Genomic DNA, 25,356 nt, shown 5'->3' with positions numbered 1-25,356 from the left:
TTGGTTCCTTGCTCTATGGGAAAATATCCCGGTGCCCATGAAATTGATTCAGGGTATTTTAGTTTAGGTCAGGGATCAGAAACCTTCACCAGCTGTTCTGACACTACATTTCCAAGAATGCTTCTTTCACTTCTATGGGAGTTATCTTAGGAATTTAAAGGGAATCTGTCACCTATTTTGACCATATAAAACCGTTAACATAGCCATGTGCAATAAAGTACCTTCATACCCAGAATTTAAAAATTAAAAGTGACCATCTGAGTGTGTATTTTCTTTTTACAGAACTTTGTTCATCCCTAGTACTTACATAAGCTATTCACATATTAACTGTCCGATTAAAAAAATGTTGAAGGTAGCATCCTCTTAAAGAGGACCTGTCACCACTCCTGACATGCCTATTTTAATAACTCCATGCATTCCCCGTGTAATAATTCTGGAGCATCTATTCTTATGGCTCCATGTTGTGCCATTCCTTTATTATTTGCACTATAGCACTTCACAGACTACCACCCAAATTAAAACATAGCCTTTAATAAATATATTTTAAAAAAAAAAGTAACCCACAATCAACGAAATTGAAACAATAAACAAATACAAAAAAATAAATCAACAATGGAAAAAAGGGGCAGTTTTGTAGTTCTGAGTATAGGTCACAAAATGGGGATTTTCCCCGATTCTGACCCTATAGTGTTGTCCCTACCTACAAAACGGAATGGCCGCCACGATACGGGCGATCCCGTATTCAGGAACCTCCTAAGCGCCCCTGGATGGCCCTGTAGGGGAAACGCCCCACTGGTGTAAGGTGGCCTAACGCAGGTCTAAAAGATGACCTAAGAGATGCCAAAAACCAAAAAAATGATACAAAATTGGAAGAAATCCACTAATAAAATGTCGGATACTGTCTCCACTCACAATAGAGTATAATATGCCAAGTCGCCAATAATTGACAACTCATCACATAATAGTCTTATTAAATGTCCCAATGCGTTTCGCCCAATGCAGTTTAGGGGCTCATCATCGGACAAAAATTCACAGTAAATAGTGCTGCCATCCGGCAGTGATAACACAAATATAGTAAGCCAAAACAGCAAACGCCGATAGATGACAAAAATCACTTGTTACAATGGCCAGTAGGTCACCTGGCCCCCTCATATGTGATGAAAACAGATCGCAGACACAAATTATGCTGTCATGATAGCCCAATGATACTTGCGCGTCCCATGTGAAAGGCAAGAGTCCCCTAAAAGTGACAGCCTCAAGATGTGGATCTGGCTAGATATCGTGGAGGGCCCGTTGCAGCGAAGTGTCCAAGGTGGAATGGCTCCTGCTCCGTACAGTATTAGAAAGAAGTTTTATAAGTTTGATGCGAATCGACTTCGGATGTTTCATCCGAAGTTGATTCGCTCATCCCTAGTACTTACATAAGCTATTCACATATAGGTTGTTAACTGTCAGATTAAAAGCATTTTTAAAAGGTAGCATCCTCTTAAAGAGGACCTGTCACCACTCCTGACATGCCTATTTTAATAGCTACATGCGTTCCCTAGGTAATAACAATTCTGGAACATCTATTCTTATGGCTCCATGTTGTGCCATTCCTTTATTATTTCTACTAGAAGTTTTGAATAAATTGCTAGCAGTCTGCAGTAAGGGTACAGAGGGAGGTAACCAGTTGGGGGGGGGGGGGGGGTACCTGCACAGACTCACTCTATCCAATCAGTGCTGCCATTGTCAGACTGTGCAGGTACACACACCCAACTGGTTACCTCCCCTCTGTACCCTTACTGCAGACTGCTAGCAATTCATTCATAACTTCTAGTAGAAATAATAAAGGAATGAGACAACAGAGCCATAGTAATAGATGTTCCAGAACTGTTATGACATGGGAAACGCATGAAGCTATTAAAACAGGCATGTCAGGAGCGGTGAAAGGTCCTCTTTAAAGAGGACCTGACAGCAGATAGAACCCTCTTAAGCCAGTCATATGGGGTTGATCTTGCTGATTACAATGATAATGATATGTGAAAAGCGGTTGTGGTGTTGCCATGAAAAGACTTTGGGGGAGATTTATCAAACTGGTGTAAAGTAGAACTGGCTTAGTTGCCCAGAGCAACCAATCAGATTCCACTTTTCACAGCTTCTTTGGAAAATGAAAAAAGAAAAGGTGGAATCTGATTGGTTGCCTTGGGCAACTAAGCCAGTTCTACTTTACACCAGTTTGATAAATCTCCCCCTTTTACTCTTAATATAAAAAAGGTCTTTGGTGTACTGAGGGGCAGGACCTAAACCCTCAGTGTACCTGAGCTCCTCAGCTTTTCATTGCTGGCCATACCCCTCAGTAAAGTCCTAATTTGCATAAATAAATAAAAAATTCTCGGAATGCCACAACAGATTTTCAGAAGGTACATATCACTTTAAACCAGCAGAATCAACCCTACCAGAGATGTCTGTTTAATAGGGTCGACCCTGCTGGCAGATGCTCTCTCAGTTTCCAAGTACTAGTAAATCTTCCCCATAATGATCAGCCAATCATTGAGGCAACTTACTTCTGAAAAACAGGTTGCTGTGTTGGATTAGGGCTACACCCAGAACAATTCCAACCTTAGATGTTTTCAGATCTCAGATGTTAATCTATAGAGGAAAAAGTCGCTATTTTCTAAAACCCATCTGAAATCCCAGCACGTGGTGTTTAAAAAAAATTCTTAGCAACTCACTGGACTAGAGGGATTTTGAAGAGAGGTAGGTTCAGCTCTAGCCTCATGAGGCTGGACTTCCTATAGGATCCACTCCCGACTTTTTTAAAATAAAATAAAATGCATCCAACACTGCATCAAAAACATGCATGTGCGAAACCAGTCAAAAAAAAAAACCTGACATGTAAATGGTACTTAGGGCTCATGTACACGGCTGTTCCATGCATTTGGGACCGCAATTTGCATGGGCAACATCCGTGTGGATTCTGCGGACGGATCCAGACCCATTAAACTTGTTCTATTTTTTTGTCGGGTGCGGAGGCACTCCGTAGTGCTTCCGTGCCTCCGATCAGCACCGCAAGTGAAGTGGTGAATGGGCCGTTTGCGGGCCGCAATACAGGCACGGCAGGGGCAACGGCCATGTGTATGAGCCCGTAAAAGGGTCCCTGTTATTTATTTTATTAAAGGGGTTATGCCATGAGTAATGTAAAAAATACAAATCAGACATTGTACAGTACACGACAATCTCAGCCCTGTACCTCACATAGATCCAGAGATCTCCACATTCATTACTCTGCTAGGTTTATATCAAGATGGCAGTGGGGGGGGGCGCATGTCCTTTCTACTGCAGCTGGCGGCAGGTGAAGGATAGAACTGTATGTCAAAATCAGGGAGCGGGACAGAGAATTTATAAAAAAAGAGGAAACAGCAGGTGGCGCTATACAGAGTTCAGTGAATAACTCAGTGGCTAGGCAAAATTTTTAGTATTCAGATCCATATGCTGGTTTGAAAACTGTAGAATATTATTCATGGGACTGCCCCTTTAAGTCTTTCTTCACATCTTCCCATGATTTACCATATAAATGACTTGTTGCTGCCCACAATCCCGCCTGTACACCATTGCTGCCAGGAGAAATCCGTATACCGTTTTCTTCCTCCTCCCAGCAGTACTGACTTCACTTAGTCTCGAAGGCGATACTGGCACAAGTTCATGGAGTTTGCAGTGAGCAAGGTGTGGGGAGTGAGGGCAGGGGGATCACTACACAGCCATCTCAGAGCAGAAGTAAAGATTTTGGAAGTGAAAAAAGGCGCCAGGCGGAGGGGATAGTTAGGAGAAGAGGGACAAGTCAGGCGCTGCCGAAATGGGGTATTTTTAATGAGAGGTACACGATAACTGCAGAAAGTATCATCTGTGCTAACAGTTGGTGTTGCAGGCTGTCACAAGTCCGCGCCAAATGTACTCGTCAAAAAACAACAACCACAGCTCGCAAAAACTGAACCGAGAAGATGCATAAGAGGCAGGGGGCACTTATCAGGCATCTATGTGTGTACCTGTACGGGTGTACGCATGCTCCCCGCCTGAAGAGGTTTCCATACGTCTCCATTCTATGGCACGCTGGAGTCAGCATGAAAACAACTAGCAGCAATACCTACCTCACTGTACAAACAAGGCCTTGTTCACACATCAGTGACTCACGCCCGCGCGCTGCCTGTGTTTTCCCCACAAATAGCACACAGTCCATTGAGTTTAAAGGTGTTTACTCACTCAACCACTGACATAACACAGACGGTGTCCGTGTTCTGTCAGTGGTTTTCACTGACCATCAGTAAGGCTGTGTTCGCATGCCCGTATCGGAGATCCGCTGAAAATGCTGGCATTTTATGTCCGGCATTTGTGCTGGAAATAGGCTGGATCGCCGCCGGACCTCATTGTGGTCAATGGGGATCCAGTGGTAAAGTAGAAGATGCGGCCGGCTGCTCTGTGCCAGAACAGCTTGCCGGATAGGTGAACGAGGCCTAAGAGATGCTCTGGAGATCCCTTCTCTAACCAGAAATGGACCCGTCAGGGATGAAACACTGATCGTCTTGCCACAGACATGGACAGGCGAATGAGGCCTTAAAGGGGGTTCAAACGCCAAAAAGAAGAGCAGTGTGCCAACTCTCTGTATGATACACTAGCTGACCTCTCTACGTGCAGGTGGCACTTCACTTGGCTGCAATGCAATGAAAATGGCAATAAATATTAGCAGTTCATTAAAGGGGTTATCCAACCCCTGAAATGCCCCCCCATATGCCCGAGCCCCTCACACACAATGTACGTACCTTACATATGTGGGGCATTTCAGGGGTCCAATAACTTCTTTAAAGGGATAGGTAATCAATATTAGATCGGGAGGATGGGGGGGTCCAACACCAAGCAGGTTAAAGAGGCCGCGGCACTCTGCGCAGCTTACCTGGCACAGCACCATCCACTGGATAGCTCAGCCCTATTCACTTGAGGGGGACTGAGCTGCGTCCAGACCATGTGACCGATGAACATGAAGTCACTAGCCTAGGAAGAGGCCACTGCTTCAAACAGCTGATCAATAAGGGTCCATTCACACGTCCGCAGAACGGGTCCGCATCTGTTCCGCAAATTGCGGAACGGGTGCGGACCCATTCATTCTCTATGGGGCAGGAATGGATGCGGAAAGCACACAGAGTGCTGTCCGCATCCGCATTTCCGGAGCGTGCCGCCGATCTTCCGATCCCGGAAAAAAAAATAGAACATGTTCTATTCTTATCCGCAATAGCGAACAAGAATAATCAGTTCTATGGGGGTGCCGGCCAGGTGTATTGCGGCACCCCCATAGATTCGCAATACACTACGGACGTGTGAATGAACCCTAAAGTGCTGGAAGTCAGAGCCCCACCGATCTGATACTGATAACCTACCCTGAGGATAGACCATCAATATCAAAATCTCAGACAACCCCTTTAAACATAACTATTTTTGCTAATAAGATCTTATCTTTGATAAATGAAAACTAAATCAAAGGTGGGACAAATAGAATAGAAAGTCCTATGCCCAAAACCGTCAATGGGGCTTTTTACGTCACCCTTTGATAGCCCCAGCACTACCGGAGGAGGTGCCCGATTTATGGCGAGCCTACATCAGTGGAGAAGTTTTCACTCCTTTTTCTACACCTGTTTCCAGGCATAAATGTTAGTAAATTTGCCAGGCCAATGACTCGCACGGGCATTTAAAAAGTCGTAAAACAAGGTCTGGCCTGGGCTTCTTTATAAATGACCCTCAACGTACGTCACAAGGAATTATTCTGGACAACTTGGTCAAACATGTGGCCAGGTCCATCCAGGACTACGCAATGTTTCACCTGTGCCACTTCAATAGGAAAGAAGAGCAAAAGGGCAATAGCCGAAAACTGCTACCTGGCCTAATGCTCCCCAAAACCGTGCCATGTAGTAGATGGAAATGTACAAGAAGGAAGCCAACAAGTCCCTGTCCCTTCATTTTCAGGACGGATGTGGGGTCCCAGGGGTAGTAGGCCCACCAATAAATGGACACGTCTAGCTGAGCTGCCATCAAAATGGGAATCATCTTGTTCAAAAACCTGTGCACACCTGCCAACGGTGGGACCTGCCAAACTGCTTGGGGACATGAAAGATCCTGTTTCCACCAGAGATAAGCGGCAGCCACGGTGTTTGGCAGCCACCTCTCCCATCCACTCATGTTATTAGAGATCCAATATCTGTGCCATAAAATGCCCGTCGCTGCAATGTCAGCCCGTGCCAGCGCCGCAGGCGCATACGGTAGCAGGCAACAAGACTTTGGCATGTTCAACGTCCCCATCTGAACAAGAACTATGTAATGACCCATACAGTGCCCTAGCAAATGGCAGAGGCGACCCACAGAAATGATTCTGGTTAACCCTTGGGAAAATGCCAGCACTGGAGACACACGTGTATTTGGCATGTAGAGCTCCCTCCCGGCCCACATGAGGCAGACCTGCAGGTGGAACCGGGGATCAAGGGTCAGGACTTCATGCCTGCGTCTTGTGACCTTGTTCTGATCACTATCTCCCAGCGAGACTAAAGCAATCACAGGGACTGCACACACGCCAGCTGCTGGAGGAGCACAAGTCCCAGCACTCACCCAAGAGCAGCAGCTTGAGCTCCCTCCGAGCATCCCTCTTGTCCCTGCGGAGCTGGCGCTCGATCTCGGCGTTAATCCTCTGGGACTCCTTCTCCTCGGCAGACAGGCAGCACCCCGCCATCGTCAGGACCTCACACTAGTCCCAGCAGCCAGAGAGGAACGCGGCGTCCGCTGGAAGTTCTGCCTGCGCTCCTGCAAAAGTTCAAGCAGACGAGGGAGGGGAAGGAACAAAGCCAGTGAATCCCTCGTCTCTTCCTTCCTTCCTTGCCCTGGGGAAGTTGGCAGTGTCTCCAGTCTCACTGCAGCTCGATGGCAGGCATGGGTGAGGTGTGCAGGGTGCACCCAGGGGAGCAGATGGCTACAAGCCCACGAGCAGACAGACACACAGGGCTGGAGGTGGGGGAGTCCGTCAGCGCCTAGCCACTCCAAGCATTCTTTTCCTGGAGTAAAACAGAGGCGGGGGAAAAGGGCGGCACTTTCCTCAGGCTGCTGCCTCCTCCTCCTCCTGTCCGGTCTGCACTGCTCACCCCACAACATGTCCTCTACTAGTGCAGGGGCGACAGATAAATGGTCCTGCGCCACATACCAGAACTCTGTCCCTGCGCCACATTTTACCAGGACTCTGTCCCTGCGCCACATTTTACCAGAACTCTGTCACTGCGCCACATTTTACCAGAACTCTGTCCCTGCGCCACATTTTACCAGAACTCTGTCCCTGCGCCACATTTTACCAGGACTCTGTCCCTGCGCCACATTTTACCAGAACTCTGTCCCTGCGCCACATTTTACCAGGACTCTGTCCCTGCGCCACATTTTACCAGAACTCTGTCACTGCGCCACATTTTACCAGGACTCTGTCCCTGCGCCACATTTTACCAGAACTCTGTCCCTGCGCCACATTTTACCAGAACTCTGTCACTGCGCCACATTTTACCAGAACTCTGTCCCTGGTCCACATTTTACCAGAACTCTGTCACTGCGCCACATTTTACCAGAACTCTGTCCCTGCGCCACATTTTACCAGAACTCTGTCACTGCGCCACATTTTACCAGAACTCTGTCCCTGCTCCACATTTTACCAGAACTCTGTCACTGCGCCACATTTTACCAGAACTCTGTCACTGCGCCACATTTTACCAGAACTCTGTCCCTGCTCCACATTTTACCAGAACTCTGTCACTGCGCCACATTTTACCAGAACTCTGTCCCTGCGCCACATTTTACCAGAACTCTGTCCCTGCTCCACATTTTACCAGGACTCTGTCCCTGCGCCACATTTTACCAGAACTCTGTCACTGCGCCACATTTTACCAGAACTCTGTCACTGCGCCACATTTTACCAGAACTCTGTCACTGCGCCACATTTTACCAGAACTCTGTCACTGCGCCACATTTTACCAGAACTCTGTCACTGCGCCACATTTTACCAGAACTCTGTCACTGCGCCACATTTTACCAGAACTCTGTCCCTGCGCCACATTTTACCAGAACTCTGTCCCTGCGCCACATTTTACCAGAACTCTTAGCAATGGGCAAACTGCAAATTATTAATAACCGTATGTTTTGGACTATAAGACGCACTTTTTTACCACAAAAGTGAGGGGAAAATGTCAGGGTGTCTTTGGCCCCTTGCAGACGAGCGTGACGAATTAGGTCCGGATGCGTTCAGTGAAAAATGTGCGATGTCGCAAGCAAGTTCAGGCAGTTTTGTCTGCGATTGCGTTCAGTTTTTTCCACGCGGATGCAATGCTTTTTGATGAAAACCGCATCACATCCGCACTTGCTTGCGGATGCAATGCGTTATTCACGCAGTCCCATTCATTTCTATGGGGCCAGGGCCTGTGAAAAACGCAGAATATAGAACATGCTGCGATTTTCACGCAACGCACAAGTGATGCGTGCAAAACAACGCTCATGTACACAGACCCATAGAAATGAATGGGTCAGGATTCAGTTCACGTCACGCATTGCACCCTTGCGGAAAACTCGCTCATGTGAAAGGGGCCTTATAGTCCGAATGCTAATGACCACTTCTATTATGGAAGCGGTCATCAGCATGTGGGGAGCAGTGAGAGAAGCACTGTGCTTTAGGGTCCATTCACACGTCCGTATGTATTTTGCGGATCCGCAAAACACGGACATCGGCAATGTGCGTTCCGCATTTTGCGGACTGCACATCAGCGGCACTCTCATAGAAAATGCTTTTTCTTGTCCGCAATTGCGGACAAGATTAGGACATGTTCTATTTTTTTGTGGAACGGAAGTGCGGATCCGCGGATGCGGACAGCACATTCCGGCCCCATTGAAACTGAATGGCTCTGCACCTGTTCCCAAAATTGCGGAACGGATGCAGACCCATTTTGCGGACGTGTGAATGGACCCTTACTCACCCTCCCTGGTCTTCCGAGTCCTGGTCTGCAAGATGTCCTGACTGCGTACAGCTTCAGGATGTAGTGCGCGTAGGCGTACTCTATGACTTGACGCTGTGTGACATCAGGTCACAGTGCAGCGCAGGCCAGAAGAAGAGCAGTGAGTGGCGGTACCATCCGGAGCAAGCGAGGTAAAACATTTTTTTTTACGTCTGATGGGGTCTGATCTGAGGCTGATGGAGCTAGGGGGTCTGATCTGAGGTCTGGGGATTTGATCTGAGGCTGATGGGGTTCTGATCGAAGAGGCTGATGGGGTTCTGATTTTTACTTATTTTCCTCTTCCAAATCCTAGTTGCATCTTATAGTCTGAAAAATACAGTCATTTCTGAGCCGACTTACATGTATTTGATATTATTTTCCACGGAACACCTTAATACTAAAAAAATATGTATATTGAAGGGAAAATTATGAAAAAATTTATTTTTCCCCCTTAATATTTCAAGGCCAAACATTGGTGAGCAGATCATAATGTAACCTGACACTTTTATACATCAGTTTAGGCTACTTTCACACTGGCGTTTTGGCTTTCCATTTGTGAGTTCCGTTCAGGGCTCTCACAAGCGGTCCGAAACGGATCAGTTTTGCCCTAATGCATTCTGAATGGAAAAGGATCCGCTCAGAATGCATCAGTTTGCCTCCGTTCAGTCTCCATTCCGCTTTGGAAGCGGACACCAAAACGCTGCCTGCAGCATTCGCTGTCCACTTGACTAAAACTGAGCCAAACGTGCCAGATGGTGTAAGAGAAAACGGATCCATCCCCATTGACTCTCTGTGGAGTTCATGACGGACCCGTCTTTGCTATGTTACAGATAATACAAACCGATCCGTTCATGACGGATGCATGCGGTTGTATTATTGTAACAGATCAGTTTTGCCCTAATGCATTCTGAATGGAAAAGGATCCTCTCAGAATGCATCAGTTTGCCTCCGATCAGTCTCCATTCCGCTCTGGAGGCGAACACCATAATGCTGCCTGCAGCGTTTTGCTGTCCGCTTGACTAAAACTGAGCCAAACAGATCCGCCTGGCACACAATGTAAGTCAATGGGGACAGATCCGTTTTCTTTGGCACAATAGAACACGGATCCGTCCCCCATTGACTTTCAATGGTTTTCAAAACGGATCCGTCATGACTATAGAAGACATAATACAACCAGATCCGTTCATGACGGATGCATGCAGTCATATTATTGTAACGGATCAGTTTTTGCAGATCCATGACGGATGCACAAAAAACGCTAGTGTGAAAGCCTTATATTTAACAGCCACAACGTATATAGTCGTGAGAGGGTAGGCAAGTGGTTAAGATGCACATGCCCTCTAATAAATTAGGCGCATCTCTAGCAACTCTGCAAAATAACTTACCCCACCCATTTTCCATTTCAGAAAATATCAAGAAGCAGGAATAACTTTTGTGTCTTTTTTGCAATAACATATATAACCACGCCCACTTTTCCACCCTCTTTTCTTTTAACGTAAGTGGTCACAAAAGCGCTATTTTGCAACTTATTGAAGACAGATTTCTAGAGTGAAGGGTTTCCCCCTAAGCTTACGCCACCTATAAGTTGTCTTAGTTTTACTCCAAAAATGCACCAAATTAAGCCACGCCCATTGTACATGACACCACCCCCTCCTTTTTGATAAGCCACGCCTTGTCGAATAATACATAAAAATTTCTACAGGGAGTGCAGAATTATTAGGCAAGTTGTATTTTTGAGGATTAATTTTATTATTGAACAACAACCATGTTCTCAATGAACCCAAAAAACTCATTAATATCAAAGCTGAATATTTTTGGAAGTAGTTTTTAGTTTGTTTTTAGTTTTAGCTATTTTAGGAGGATATCTGTGTGTGCAGGTGACTATTACTGTGCATAATTATTAGGCAACTTAACAAAAAACAAATATATACCCATTTCAATTATTTATTTTTACCAGTGAAAACCAATATAACATCTCAACATTCACAAATATACATTTCTGACATTCAAAAACAAAACAAAAACAAATCAGTGACCAATATAGCCACCTTTCTTTGCAAGGACACTCAAAAGCCTGCCATCCATGGATTCTGTCAGTGTTTTGATCTGTTCACCATCAACATTGCGTGCAGCAGCAACCACAGCCTCCCAGACACTGTTCAGAGAGGTGTACTGTTTTCCCTCCTTGTAAATCTCACATTTGATGATGGACCACAGGTTCTCAATGGGGTTCAGATCAGGTGAACAAGGAGGCCATGTCATTAGATTTTCTTCTTTTATACCCTTTCTTGCCAGCCACGCTGTGGAGTACTTGGACGCGTGTGATGGAACATTGTCCTGCATGAAAATCATGTTTTTCTTGAAGGATGCAGACTTCTTCCTGTACCACTGCTTGAAGAAGGTGTCTTCCAGAAACTGGCAGTAGGACTGGGAGTTGGGCTTGACTCCATCCTCAACCCGAAAAGGCCCCACAGGCTCATCTTTGATGATACCAGCCCAAACCAGTACTCCACCTCCACCTTGCTGGCGTCTGAGTCGGACTGGAGCTCTCTGCCCTTTACCAATCCAGCCACGGGCCCATCCATCTGGCCCATCAAGACTCACTCTCATTTCATCAGTCCATAAAACCTTAGAAAAATCAGTCTTGAAATATTTCTTGGCCCAGTCTTGACATTTCAGCTTGTGTGTCTTGTTCAGTGGTGGTCATCTTTCAGCCTTTCTTACCTTGGCCATGTCTCTGAGTATTGCACACCTTGTGCTTTTGGGCACTCCAGTGATGTTGCAGCTCTGAAATATGGCCAAACTGGTGGCAAGTGGCATCTTGGCAGCTGCACGCTTGACTTTTCTCAGTTCATGGGCAGTTATTTTGCGCCTTGGTTTTTCCACACGCTTCTTGCGACCCTGTTGACTATTTTGAATGAAACGCTTGATTGTTCGATGATCACGCTTCAGAAGCTTTGCAATTTTAAGAGTGCTGCATCCCTCTGCAAGATATCTCACTATTTTTGACTTTTCTGAGCCTGTCAAGTCCTTCTTTTGACCCATTTTGCCAAAGGAAAGGAAGTTGCCTAATAATTATGCACACCTAATATAGGGTGTTGATGTCATTAGACCACACCCCTTCTCATTACAGAGATGCACATCGCCTAATATGCTTAATTGGTAGTAGGCTTTCGAACCTATACAGCTTGGAGTAAGACAACATGCATACAGAGGATGATGTGGTCAAAATACTTATTTGCCTAATAATTCTGCACTCCCTGTAAAATGCTTGATAAATGTAAAAATCCATGTACGCCAGTATTACTAACTACATACAAAAGTTATTTTAAAGCATTCTGTTCAAAGGACAGATTTAAGAAAAGTCTGTAAAGAAAAACTGACTTTGCTACCCATACCAACCAATCAGAACACTGCTGTAATTTTTCAAGAACAGAAACAAATAGAAAACTGTGCTGTGATTGGTTGGTATGGCAGTTTTATGCCCCAAAGCATACGCTCTGACATGATGCAAACCTAGTCTCCACATATACCAAGAGGTTTCCACCAGGCTAAAATTTCATGACCCAATGTCACCTCATGAGGATGAAGCAACCCATTGGTGCACAGGAGAGTACCTGACGCTGGTGGGAATAATTGACTGCTACCTTCTTCAGATATAAATTCCTTATGAAGTCTTTAGTCTTCATGAGGTCTTTAGGCCTCTTTCAGACGGGCGTTGCGGGAAAAGGTGCGGGTGCGTTGCGGGAACACACGCGATTTTTCCGTGCGAGTGCAAAACATTGTAATGCGTTTTGCACTCGCGTGAGAAAAATCGCGCATGTTTGGTACCCAAACCCGAACTTCTTCACAGAAGTTCGGGCTTGGGATCGGGGTTGTGTAGATTGTATTATTTTCCCTTATAACATGGTTATAAGGGAAAAAATTTGCATTCTGAATACAGAATGCATAGTAAAATAGCGCTGGAGGGGTTAAAAAAAATAAAAAATAATTTAACTCACCTTAGTCCACTTGATCGCGCAGCCCGGCTTCTCTTCTGTCTCCTTTGCTGAACAGGACCTGTGGTGAGCATTTATTGCAGGAACAGGACCTGTGGTGACATCACTCCGGTCATCACATGATCCATCACCATGGTAAAAGATCATGTGATGACCGGAGTGACGTCACCACAGGTCCTGTTCAGCAAAGGAGACAGAAGGAGATGCCGGGCTGTGCGATCAAGTGGACTAAGGTGAGTTAAATTATTATTATTATTTTTTTAACCCCTCCAGCGCTATTTTACTATGCATTCTGTATTCAGAATGCTATTATTTTCCCTTATAACCATGTTATAAGGGAAAATAATAATGATCGGGTCTCCATCCCGATCGTCTCCTAGCAACCGTGCGTGAAAATCGCACTGCATCCGCACTTGCTTGCGGATGCTTGCGATTTTCACGCAACCCCATTCACTTCTATGGGGCCTGCGTTGCATGAAAAACGCAGAATATAGAGCATGCTGCGATTTTCACGCAACGCACAAGTGATGCGTGAAAATCACCGCTCATGTGAACAGCCCCATAGAAATGAATGGGTCGGTATTCAGTGCGGGTGCAATGTGTTCACCTCACGCATCGCATTCGCGCGGAATACTCGCCCGTGTGAAAGGGGCCTTACTCTTTTTTTGGTCTGATAACCTCCATATGTCCTATTAGCTCATCTAGAGGACTTGGCGTGACCTCATGTAATGCAAGTATTATTACTATAAAAACTCCAGGCGATATCAACTGATCACAAGGGTTTTAAAGGGATGTTCCAGTTTCATGAAATTGACCCATCCTCAGATTGGTGGGGATCCAAATCTCAGCATCCCACCAATCAGCTGAACGTGCCACAATCCATGTGAATGGGACTGACAACTGTACACTGAATCGCCACAACAATGTAGATGGCAGCCCCTTGAAACAGCTGATCGGTGGGGAACCTAGGAGATGGACCCCCATTGATCTTGAATGGGTCCGCAATTCCGGAGATGCGGAACGGAGTCGTTGTTCCGCTCCGCAAATAAATATGACATGTCATATATATTTTGCGGTGCGGACAGACCACGGACCCATCCAAGTTGAATGGGTCCAGCCCGCTGCACGGAACGGCCGCACAACGGCCGTGTGCATGAGGCCCTACACTGCAAAGGGTGAAATCGGCAGGAGAGATCCTCAGCATAAATTGACATGCTGCAGATTTCAAACCTGCTTTGCTTGTTTTCATACACAGTGTGTAGATGAGATTTCTAAACCCCTTCTACCCCAGGCAATTTTTTACAAATCTGACACGTGTCACTTTATGTGGTAAAAGTTTTGGAACACTTTTATTTATCCAAGCCATTCAGAGACGGTTTTCTCGTGACACATTGTACTTCATGATAGTGGTAAATTTGAGTCGATATATTTCACCTGTATGTATTTAAAAAACTGTGGAAAAATTAGCAATTTTCTAAATTTCAACTTCTCTACTTTTAAGTCAGATAGTGATACCTCATAAAATAGTTATTACTTTATATTTTATATTTGTACGTTATGTTGGCGTCATTTTGTGAATGTCATTTTATTTTTTTGAATGTTAGATGGCTTAGAATTTTAGATGGAATTTTGAAAATTTTAAACTTTCAAAAACCCGCTTTTTAAAGGACCAATTCAGTTATGAAGTCACTTTGTGGGGCTTACATAAAAGAAACCACCCATAAATGACCCCATTTTAGAAACTACAACCCTCGAGTTATTCAATTATGATTTTGCAAACTTTGATAACCCTTTCAGTGTTCCTCAAGAATTAACGGAAATTAGAGGAGAAATTTCAAAATTTCACTTTTTGTTGAAGATTTTCCATTATAGTCCATTTTGTCTGTAAGGCAGCAAGGGTCAAATAGCCAAACAAACCTCAATATTAATAACCCTGATTCTGCAGTTTATAGAAGCCCCCCATATGTGGTTGTAAACTGTGTATGGGCACACGGCAGAGCACAGAAGGGAAGGAGCAACCTTACTTTTGAGGGCAGTTTTCCCTGGGATAATTTTAAGTTGCCATGTCACATTTGATGCACCCCTACAATAGAAACGCCCAAAAAGTGACCCGATTTTGGAAACTAGAGAATAAGGTGACTGTTTTATTGGTAATATTTCAGGGTACATATAATTTTTGATTGCTTGATATTACGCTTTTTGTGAGGCAAAGTAACCAAAATATGGCTGTTCTGGCACTGTTTTTCTTTTTTTCTTTTTTACTACGTTCACCAGACAGGATAGATTTGTTATTTTTATAGAGCAGGTCGTTCCGGACGCGACAATACCAAATATTTCTATTTTTATGTTTCAGTTTTACAAAATAAAACATTTTTGAAAAACAAATTTATGTTTTTGTGTCTCCATTTTATGAAAGCCATATTTTTTTTTTTCTGCCGATCATCCTGTGTAGGGGCTTGCTTTTTGCAGGAAAAGTTGACTTTTCTATTGGTACCATTTTTGGGTACATATAATTTTTTTGATCTTTCAATATTACACTTTTTTGGGGCAAGGTGACCAAGAAATTGCTGTTTTGGCACAGTTTTTCTTTTCTTACAGTATTCACCTGAGGGGATAGAGACACTTTTTACGGACGCAATGATATCTAATATGTGTATTTTTATTACAATTTTTTTTTTTATTGAAAATCACTTCATGAAAGGAAATGAGCACTTTTTTTACTGTAAACTTATTATTTTTTATTTCGTTTTATGAAACTTTTTTTTTTTACTTTTTATTTTTGTCCAGTACAACATTTAAGGGTCTGATCCCTGTTTCAATGTAGTACAATATATGCTGTATTTTACTACATTGATTGTCACTGTACTACACTGACAGTGTGCCTGTGAGACCTAGCCTGAGGGCCGGGCCTCATAGGTTTCTATACATGACAGACTCCGAGGCCTTTCTGTGGCCTGAGGTTGCCATGGCCCCCTTAACTTCAGCGTGAGGGGCCAATGAAGAGGCAGAGGGAAGGTCCCGGCTTTCAGTTACAGCTGGGCCCCTGCATTGATTGTGATTGCACAGCCAATTGTCCGGCCAATTGTCATGACGTACTGGTGCATCAATTTGTGGGAAGTCACCGCCCGCTGTTAAATGTTGGCAAGGGGTTAAAATCTCATCCAATTTCCTGGTATTGTGCAACTCTGCAGATTTGCCGAATGAAACTCTGAGATGGCAAATCCGCAGCTAATCAGTCATAAGTGGACCCTGCCTATAGGCGTCCATGGTCCGTAGATAGCTGTTAACCAAACACTTGTTTGGGCTGCAGCTATTCCTCTTAATTCCCCCATGCAACCACTCTGTCTATTTGGGGCCATTTCTTTGAGCACCAAACTGCTGTTTCAGTTTCATTGTTCATGGGGGAGGTACTCTCAGTGACTGATAACTATGTATACACGCTTATCCTGGTTCAGACTAGTAGATAATCATTACAGTTTGAAGGGTAACGATGCATGGTGGGCGATAGTCGTGTAGTGTGAATTGAAGTAGCGACTGAACGGCTGCTGTGAAAACGCTTGTTCAACGCTTGTGAAGTTGTTCTACTTGTCTAAAGCAGTCTATCAATCACTGATAGCACTTTGCATGTGAACAGCAAAGTCAAAAAGAGCAGAGATTTATCCCTTTCAGCCCTGGAGGATTTTTTCGTTTTTGCTTTCTTATTTTCACTCCCTGCCTTCCCGGGAACCATTACTTTTTTAAAAAAATTTCCATTTACATAGCCGTATGAGGGCTTTTTGTTTGCAAGACAAATGGTACTTTCGGTACATATGATGTAGCGGGGAGCTGGGATAAAATTCCAAATGGGTGGAATTGGAAAAAAATGCCATTCCACCACAGTTTTATGTGTTTTGTTTGTAAGCCGTTCCCTATGCGGTAAAACTGAACTGTGCCCTTAAAAATAAAAACTTAACATTTTTTTTTTCTTTTTATCAGACACAGTGATGCCTATGATGTTTATTTTTCTGATTATGTATTTTTATTTTGGGAAAGGGGGGTGATTAGAATTTTTATATCATTATTAAAGTGAGATATATATATATATACATGTTTTAATAAATGTGAATCTTTCCGTGGGCCAGCCATCTGTATACTACTGCATTGGGATATACCAGTAATGCCTCGTTCATACAGTCAGTGTTTGGTCAGTGATTTCCATCAGTGATTGTGAACCAAAATCAGGGGCGGCTCTAAATACAGAACAGGTGCAGATCTTTCCCTTATACCTTATGTCTGTGGAGGCTCCAATCCTGGTTTTGGCTCACAATCACTGACCAAAACACTAACATGTGAGTGAGGCATAATAGGCCTTCGAAGTCATGTACAGGCTTAGGCTACTTTCACACTCGTTTGGTGCAGATCCGTCATGGATCTGCCCAAACGCATCCGTTCAGTTAATACAACCGCACACATCCGTTCAGAATGGATCCATTTGTATTATCTTTAACATAGCCAAGACGGGTCCGTCTTGAACACCATTGAAAGTCAATGGGAGACAGATCAGTTTTCTAGTGTGCCGGATTGTGTCAGTGAAAACGGATCCGTCCCCATTGACTTACATTGTGAGTCAGGACGGATCCGTTCGGCTCAATTTCGTCAGACAGACACCAAAACGCTGCAGGCAGCGTTTTGGTGTCTGCCTCTAAAGCGGAATGGAGGCAGAACGGAGCCAAACTGATGCATTCTGACCGGATCCTTATCCATTCAGAATGCATTAGGCTGGGTTCAGACCTGAGCGCCTTTGATATGCGCGTTTAACGCGCGTTTTTGACGAGCGTTTTTTGCAATAGTAAACGCGCGTTTGACGCGCGTTTGTGTGATTGACTGCAATGTGCTATGGCCACAAACGCGCGTCAAAACGCCCCAAAGAAGCTCAAGTACTTGTTTGAGCGTAGGGCGTTTTACAGCGCGTTTTTCAGCACTGTAAAACGCTCAAGTGAGAACCAGGGCCATAGGGAAGCATTGGTTTTCATGTGTTGAGCGTTTTACAGCGCGTTTGAACGCGCTGTAAAACGCTCAAGTGTGAACCCAGCCTTAGGCAAAACTGATCCGTTTTGGACTGCTTGTGAGAGCCCTGAACGGATCTCCCAAATGGAAAGCCAAATTGCCAGTGTGAAAGTAGCCTTAGACCTATTACTACTAAGGAATGCCTTCCAGGTCTTTTAGTTCTCAGATGCCATGGTCAACTTTCACCACGGCATCTAAGGGGTTAAATGTTGCAATCTGCATTATCACCGATCACAGACATTAGCCCTTGGTGTCTGCTTTCTGAAACAGCAGGTACCCGGTGGTTGTGTGGCTTGCTCTCATCCGAAGCAGGCACCGTCTTTAAAAAAATCGATTTCCACTATACATGTATGGCAGCAGTCGGAAAGGTGTTAGGGCTCATGCACACGAACGTATTTTACGTTCCATATACGGACCGTATTTTGATTCCATATACGGTCTGTATACGAAACCATTCATTTCAATGGGTCCGCAAAAGATGTGGACAGCACTCTGTGCTGTCCGCATCCGTTGCTCCGTTCCGTGACCCCGCAAAAATTATGAGACATGTCCTATTCTTGTCCGTATTCCGGACAAGAATAGGCATCTCTATAATGGGCCTCCAGTTCCGTTCCGCAAATAGCGGAAGGCACACGGGCGGCATCCGTTTTTTACAGATCTTCTATTTGCGGACCGCAAAAAACGGCACGATTGTGTGAATGAGCCCTTAGGCTGAGTTCACACTTCAGTTATTTGGTCAGTTATTTCCATAAGTTATTGTGAGCCAAAACCAGGTGTAGCTCAAAAACACAGAACAGAAGCAAATCTTTCCATTATATCTCATCTCTGAGTAGGCTTCATTACTGGTTTTGGCTCACAATAACTGATGGAAATAACTGACCAAATAACTGAAGTCTGAACTCAGCCTTAGGCCTCATGCACACGACCGTTGTGCACCCGTGGCCGTTCCGTTTTCCGTGATTTTCTGCGGACCCATTGACCTTCAATGGGTCAGTTGAAAACTCGGAAAATGCACCGTTTGTCATCCGCCCCCGTGATCCGTGTATCCTGTCCGTCAAAAAAATATGACCTTTCCTATTTTTTTGACGGACAACGGTTCACGGACCCATTCAAGTCAATGGGTCCGTGAAAAAACACGGATGCACACAAGATTGGCATCCGTGATCTGTGTCCGTAGGCTACTTTCATACAGACGGATCCGAAGATCCGTCTGCATAAAAGCTTTTTCAGAGCTGAGTTTTCACTTCGTGAAAACTCAAATCCGACAGTATATTCTAACACAGAGGCGTTCCCATAGTGATGGGGACGCTTCTAGTTAGAATATACTACGAACTGTGTACAAGACTGCCCCCTGCTGCCTGGCAGCACCCGATCTCTTACAGGGGGCTGTGATCATAGCCCCCTGTAAGAGATCAGGGGCTGCCAGGCAGCAGGGGGCACAACCCCCTCCCTCCCCAGTTTTAATTTCATTGGTGGCCAGTGCGGCCCCCCCTCCCTCTATTGTATTAATATCATTGGTGGCCAGTGCGGCCCCCCCTCCCTCCCTTTATTGTATTATCATTGGTAGCCAGTGTGCGGGCCCCCCCCCTCCCTCCCTCTATTGTATTATCATTGGTGGCCAGTTTGCGGCCCCCCCTCTATTGTATTAATATCATTGGTGGCCCGTGTGCGGCCTCCCCTCTCCCCCCCCCCCCCCCGATCATTGTTGGCAGCGGAGAGTTCCGATCGGAGTCCCAGTTTAATCGCTGGGGCTCCGATCGGTAACCATGGCAACCAGGACGCTACTGCAGTCCTGGTTGCCATGGTTACTTAACAATATTAGAAGCATCATACTTATCTGCTGCGCTGTCTGTGACCGGCCGGGAGCTCCTCCTACTGGTAAGTGACAGATCATTAAGCAATGCGCCGCACAGACCTGTCACTTACCAGTAGGAGGAGCTCCCGGCCGGTCACAGACAGCGCAGCAGGTAAGTATGATGCTTCTAATATTGCTAAGTAACCATGGCAACCAAGACTGCAGTAGCGTCCTGGTTGCCATGGTTACCGATCGGAGCCCCAGCGATTAAACTGGGACTCCGATCGGAACTCTCCGCTGCCACCAATGATCGGGGGGGGGGGAGAGGGGAGGGCGCACACTGGCCACCAATGATATTAATACAATAGAAGGGGGGCGCACACTGGCCACCAATGATAATACAATAGAGGGAGGGAGAGGGGAGGCCGCACACTGGCCACCAATGATATTAATACAATAGAGGGGGGGGGCGCACACTGGCCCCCAATGATAATACAATAGAGGGAGGGGGGGCGGGGGGGGCAGCACACTGGCCACCAATGATATTCAAACTGGGGAGGGAGGGGGGTCTGCTGCCTGGCAGCCCCTGATCTCTTACAGGGGGCTATGATACGCACAATTAACCCCTTCAGGTGCGGCACCTGAAGGGTTAATTGCGCTGATCACAGCCCCCTGTAAGAGATCGGGTGCTGCCAGGCAGCAGGGGGCAGTCATGTACACAGTTCGTAGTATATTCTAACTTGAAGCGTCACCATCACCATGGGAACGCCTCTGTGTTAGAATATACTGTCGGATATGAGTTTTCACGATGTAACTCAAATCCGATGGTATATTCTAACATAGAGGTGTTCCCATGGTGATGGGGACGCTTCAAGTTAAAATATACCATCGGATTGGAAAAAACTTCGATCCTATGGTATATTAACTCCTGACTTTACATTGAAAGTTAATGGGGGACAGATCCGTTTGCAATTGCACCATATTGTGTCAACGTCAAACGGATCCGTCCACATTGACTTGCATTGTAAGTCAGGACGGATCCGTTTGGCTCCGCACGGCCAGGCGGACACCAAAAACTTTTTTTTCATGTCCGTGGATCCTCCAAAAATCCGGTCACGGATCATGGAAAAACGGAACCCATTTTTGCGGACCGCAAAAAAAAAACGGTCGTGTGCATGAGGCATAAAATGTATAAATTTGAATTTTTACGGATTTTTTTCCCCCCACAAAACTATATATAAATCAGCTCAGCTCCTCCTGCTCTACAACATGCTGCCTGCAGATTTCACTGCATTTTGTGGTGACAGGTCCTCTTTAAATATTGACAAGCTAACCAAGTAGTGTGCACTTATGGCTATAAAGTGTACTAAAGGTCAAAGTTTGTTTAAAACATAGCGGACAGAAAAAACAGGTTTAGGCCTCCTGCACACGAACGTATTTTTTTGCGGTCCGCAAAAACGGGTCCCGTTTTTCCGTGATCCGTGACCGTTTTTTCGTCCGTGGGTCTTCCTTGATTTTTGGAGGATCCACGGACATGAAAAAAAAGTCGTTTTGGTGTCCGCCTGGCCGTGCGGAGCCAAACGGATCCGTCCTGAATTACAATGCAAGTCAATGGGGACGGATCCGTTTGACGTTGACACAATATGGTGCCATTTCAAACGGATCCGTCCCTATTGACTTTCAATGTAAAGTCTGGAGTCCCTTTTATACCATCGGATCGGAGTTTTCTCCAATCCGATGGTATATTTTAACTTGAAGCGTCCCCATCACCATGGGAAAGCCTCTATGTTAGAATATACTGTCGGATATGAGTTAGATCGTGAAACCTCATTTCCGACAGTATATTCTAACACAGAGGCATTCCCATGGTGATGGGGACGCTTCTAGTTAGAATATACTACAAACTGTGTACATGACTGCCCCCTGCTGCCTAGCAGCATCCGATCTCTTACAGGGGGCCGTGATCAGCACAATTAACCCCTCAGGTGCCGCACCTGAAGGGGTTAATTGTACTATCATATCTCCCCCTGTAAGAGATCAGGGCTGCCAGGCAGCAGGGGGCAGACCCCCCCCCCCTCCCCAGTTTGAATATCATTGGTGGCCCCCCCCTTCCTCCCTCTATTGTAATAATTCGTTGGTGGCACAGTGTGCGCCCCCCCCCCCTTCCTCCCTCTATTGTAATAAATCGTTGGTGGCACAGTGTGCGCCCCCCCCTTCCTCCCTCTATTGTAATAAATCGTTGGTGGCACAGTGTGCGCCCATCGGCCCCCCCTCCTTCTATAGCATTAACAACATTGGTGGCCAGTGTGCGGCCTCCCATCTAAACCCCCCCCCCCCATTATTGGTGGCAGCGGGTTACTAGCAATAGTACAATAGTAAAAGATTCATACTTACCTGGGAGCTGCGATGTCTGTGTCCGGCCGGGAGCTCCTCCTACTGGAAAGTGACAGTTCATTTAGCAATGCGCCGCACAGACCTGTCACTTACCAGTAGGTGGAGCTCCCGGCCGGACACGAACATCGCAGCAGCAGCCAGCAGCAGGTAAGTATGAATCTTCTACTATTGTACTATTGCTAAGTAACCATGGCAACCAGGACTGTAGTAGCGTCCTGGTTGCCATGGTTACCGATCGGAGCCCCAGCGATTAAACTGGGACTCCGATCGGAACTCCGCTGCCACCAATGATGGGGGGGGGGGAGATGGGAGGCCGCACACTGGCCACCAATGTTGTTAATGCTATAGAGGGAGGGGGGGCCAATGGGGGGCGCACACTGTGCCACCAACGATTTATTACAATAGAGGGAGGAAGGGGGGGGCGCACACTGTGCCACCAACGAATTATTACAATAGAGGGAGGAAGGGGGGGGGGCGCACACTGTGCCACCAACGAATTATTACAATAGAGGGAGGAAGGGGGGGGGGGGCGCACACTGTGCCACCAACGATTTATTACTATAGAGGGAGGAAGGGGGGGGGGCGCACACTGTGCCACCAACGAATTATTACAATAGAGGGAGGAAGGGGGGGGGCCGCACTGGCCACCAATGATATTCAAACTGGGGAGGGGGGGGGGGTCTGCCCCCTGCTGCCTGGCAGCCCTGATCTCTTACAGGGGGATATGATAGTACAATTAACCCCTTCAGGTGCCGCACCTGAAGGGGTTAATTGTGCTGATCACGGCCCCCTGTAAGAGATCGGGTGCTGCCAGGCAGCAGGGGGCAGTCTTGTACACAGTTTGTAGTGTATTCTAACTAGAAGCGTCCCCATCACCATGGGAACGCTTCTGTGTTAGAATATACTGTCGGTTCTGAGTTTTCACGAAGTGAAAACTCAGCTATGAAAAAGCTTTTATGCAGACGGATCTTCGGATCCGTCTGTATAAAAAGTAACCTACGGCCACGGATCACGGACACGGATGCCAATCTTGTGTGCATCCGTGTTCTTTCACGGACCCATTGACTTGAATGGGTCCGTGAACCGTTGGCCGTGAAAAAAATAGGACAGGTCATATTTTTTTCACGGCCAGGAAACACGGATCTCGGATGCGGCTGCAAAACGGTGCATTTTCCGTTTTTTCCACGGACCCATTGAAAGTCAATGGATCCGTGAAAAAAAACGGAAAACGGCACAACGGCCACGGGTGCACACAACGGTCGTGTGCAGGAGGCCTTAAAGAGTAGTTCCACCCAGAGTGAAAATGATTCCATTATGTTTTCACATAGTCAGTGTTTGGTCAGTGATTTCCATCAGTGATTGTGAGCCAAAACCAGGTGTGGATCAAAGACAGAACAGGAGCAAACCTTTCCGTTATACCTGATCTCTGTGGAGGCTCCAATCCTGCTTTTGGCTCACAATCACTGATGGAAATCACTGGTCAAACACTTTCCGAAATGCTATTGAAGTGAGTGGAAAAAAACACGCATGTGCAACCACCTCACCATTCCTGGCCAGGCATGGCGGTGCCCCAATCTCGAGAGAAGGGCCCCTGGTGCCAGTAGCTTGATATCTATTAAAGATAAAAGATAAAAATGATAATATACAGTCAGGTCCAAAAAAAATTTGGGACATCGACACAATTCTAAAATTTTTGCCTCTATACACCACCACAATGTATTTGAAATGAAATGAACACAATGTGCTTTAACTGCAGACTGTCAGCTTTAATTTGAGGGTATTTACATCCAAATAAGGTGAACGGTGTAGGAATTACAACAGTTTGCATATGTGCCTCCCATTTGTTAAGGAACCAAAAGTAATGGGACAGAATAATAATCATAAATCAAACTTTCACTTTTTAATACTTGGTTGCAAATCCTTTGCAGTCGATTACAGTCTGAAGTCTGGAACGCATAGACATCACCAGCCGCTGGGTTTCATCCCTGGTGATGCTCTTCCAGGCCTCTACTGCAACTGTCTTCAGTTCCTGCTTGTTCTTGGGGCATTTTCCCTTCAGTTTTGTGAAAGTCAAGTGAAATGCATGCTCAATCGGATTCAGGTCAGGTGATTGACTTATCCATTGCATAACATTCCACTTCTTTCCCTTAAAAAAACTCTTTGGTTGCTTTTGCAGTATGCTTTGGGTCATTGTCCATAAACAGTGTGAAGCGCCGTTCAATGAGTTCTGAAGCATTTGGCTGAATATGAGCAGATAATATGGCCCGAAACACTTCAGAATTCATCCTGCTGCTTTTGTCAGCAGTCACATCATGAATAAATACAAGAGAACCAATTCCATTGGCAGCCATACATGCCCACGCCATGACACTACCACCACCATGCTTCACTGATGAGGTGGTATGCTTAGGATCATGAGAAGTTTCTTTCCTTCTCCATAATCATCTCTTCCCATCACTCTGGTACAAGTTGATCTTGGTCTCATCTGTCCATAGGATGTTGTTCCAGAACTGTTAAGGCTTTTTTAGATGTCGTTTGGCAAACTCTAATCTGGCCTTCCTGTTTTTGAGGCTCACCAATGGTTTACATCTTGTGGTGAACCCTCTGTATTCACTCTGGTGAAGTCTTCTCTTGATTGTTGACTTTGACACACATACACCTACCTCCTGGAGAGTGTTCTTGATCTGGCCAACTGTTGTGAAGGGTGTTTTCTTCACCAGGGAAAGAATTCTTCGGTCATCCACCACAGTTGTTTTTCGTGTTCTTCCGGGTCTTTTGGTGTTGCTGAGCTCAGCGGTGCGTTCCTTCTTTTTAAGAATGTTCCAAACAGTTGTTTTGGCCACGTCTAATGTTTTTGCTATCTCTCTGATGGGTTTGTTTTGTTTTTTCAGCCTAATGATGGCTTGCTTCACTGATCGTGACAGCTCTTTGGATCTCATCTTGGGAGTTGACAGCAACAGATTCCAAATGCAAATAGCACACTTGAAATGAACTCTGGACCTTTTATCAGCTCATTGTAATTGGGATAATGAGGGAATAACACACACCTTGCCATGGAACAGCTGAGAAGCCAATTGTCCCATTACTT

The 25,356-nt window shown here is 45.7% G+C and overlaps 1 protein-coding gene across 1 annotated transcript in view; it reads right to left on the bottom strand.

Annotated features, from left to right (window-relative positions):
- The window catches only part of LOC120989137 (guanine nucleotide-binding protein subunit alpha-14), a 158,819-nt gene extending 151,735 nt beyond the window's left edge, over positions 1 to 7,084 (bottom strand). Inside the window, exon 1 of the mRNA XM_040417054.1 lies at positions 6,628 to 7,084. Within this exon, the coding sequence (XP_040272988.1) occupies positions 6,628 to 6,748 (121 nt within the window). The 5' untranslated portion in view covers positions 6,749 to 7,084. The remainder of the gene's footprint in view (positions 1 to 6,627) is intronic.
- Between the last annotated feature and the right edge of the window lie 18,272 nt (positions 7,085 to 25,356).

Source organism: Bufo bufo, chromosome 2 (genome assembly GCF_905171765.1).
Source record: "Bufo bufo chromosome 2, aBufBuf1.1, whole genome shotgun sequence".
NCBI classification, from domain to species: domain Eukaryota; kingdom Metazoa; phylum Chordata; class Amphibia; order Anura; family Bufonidae; genus Bufo; species Bufo bufo.
Note: the sequence above shows the minus strand (reverse complement) of the source record. Positions and strands in the feature narration are given on the sequence as shown.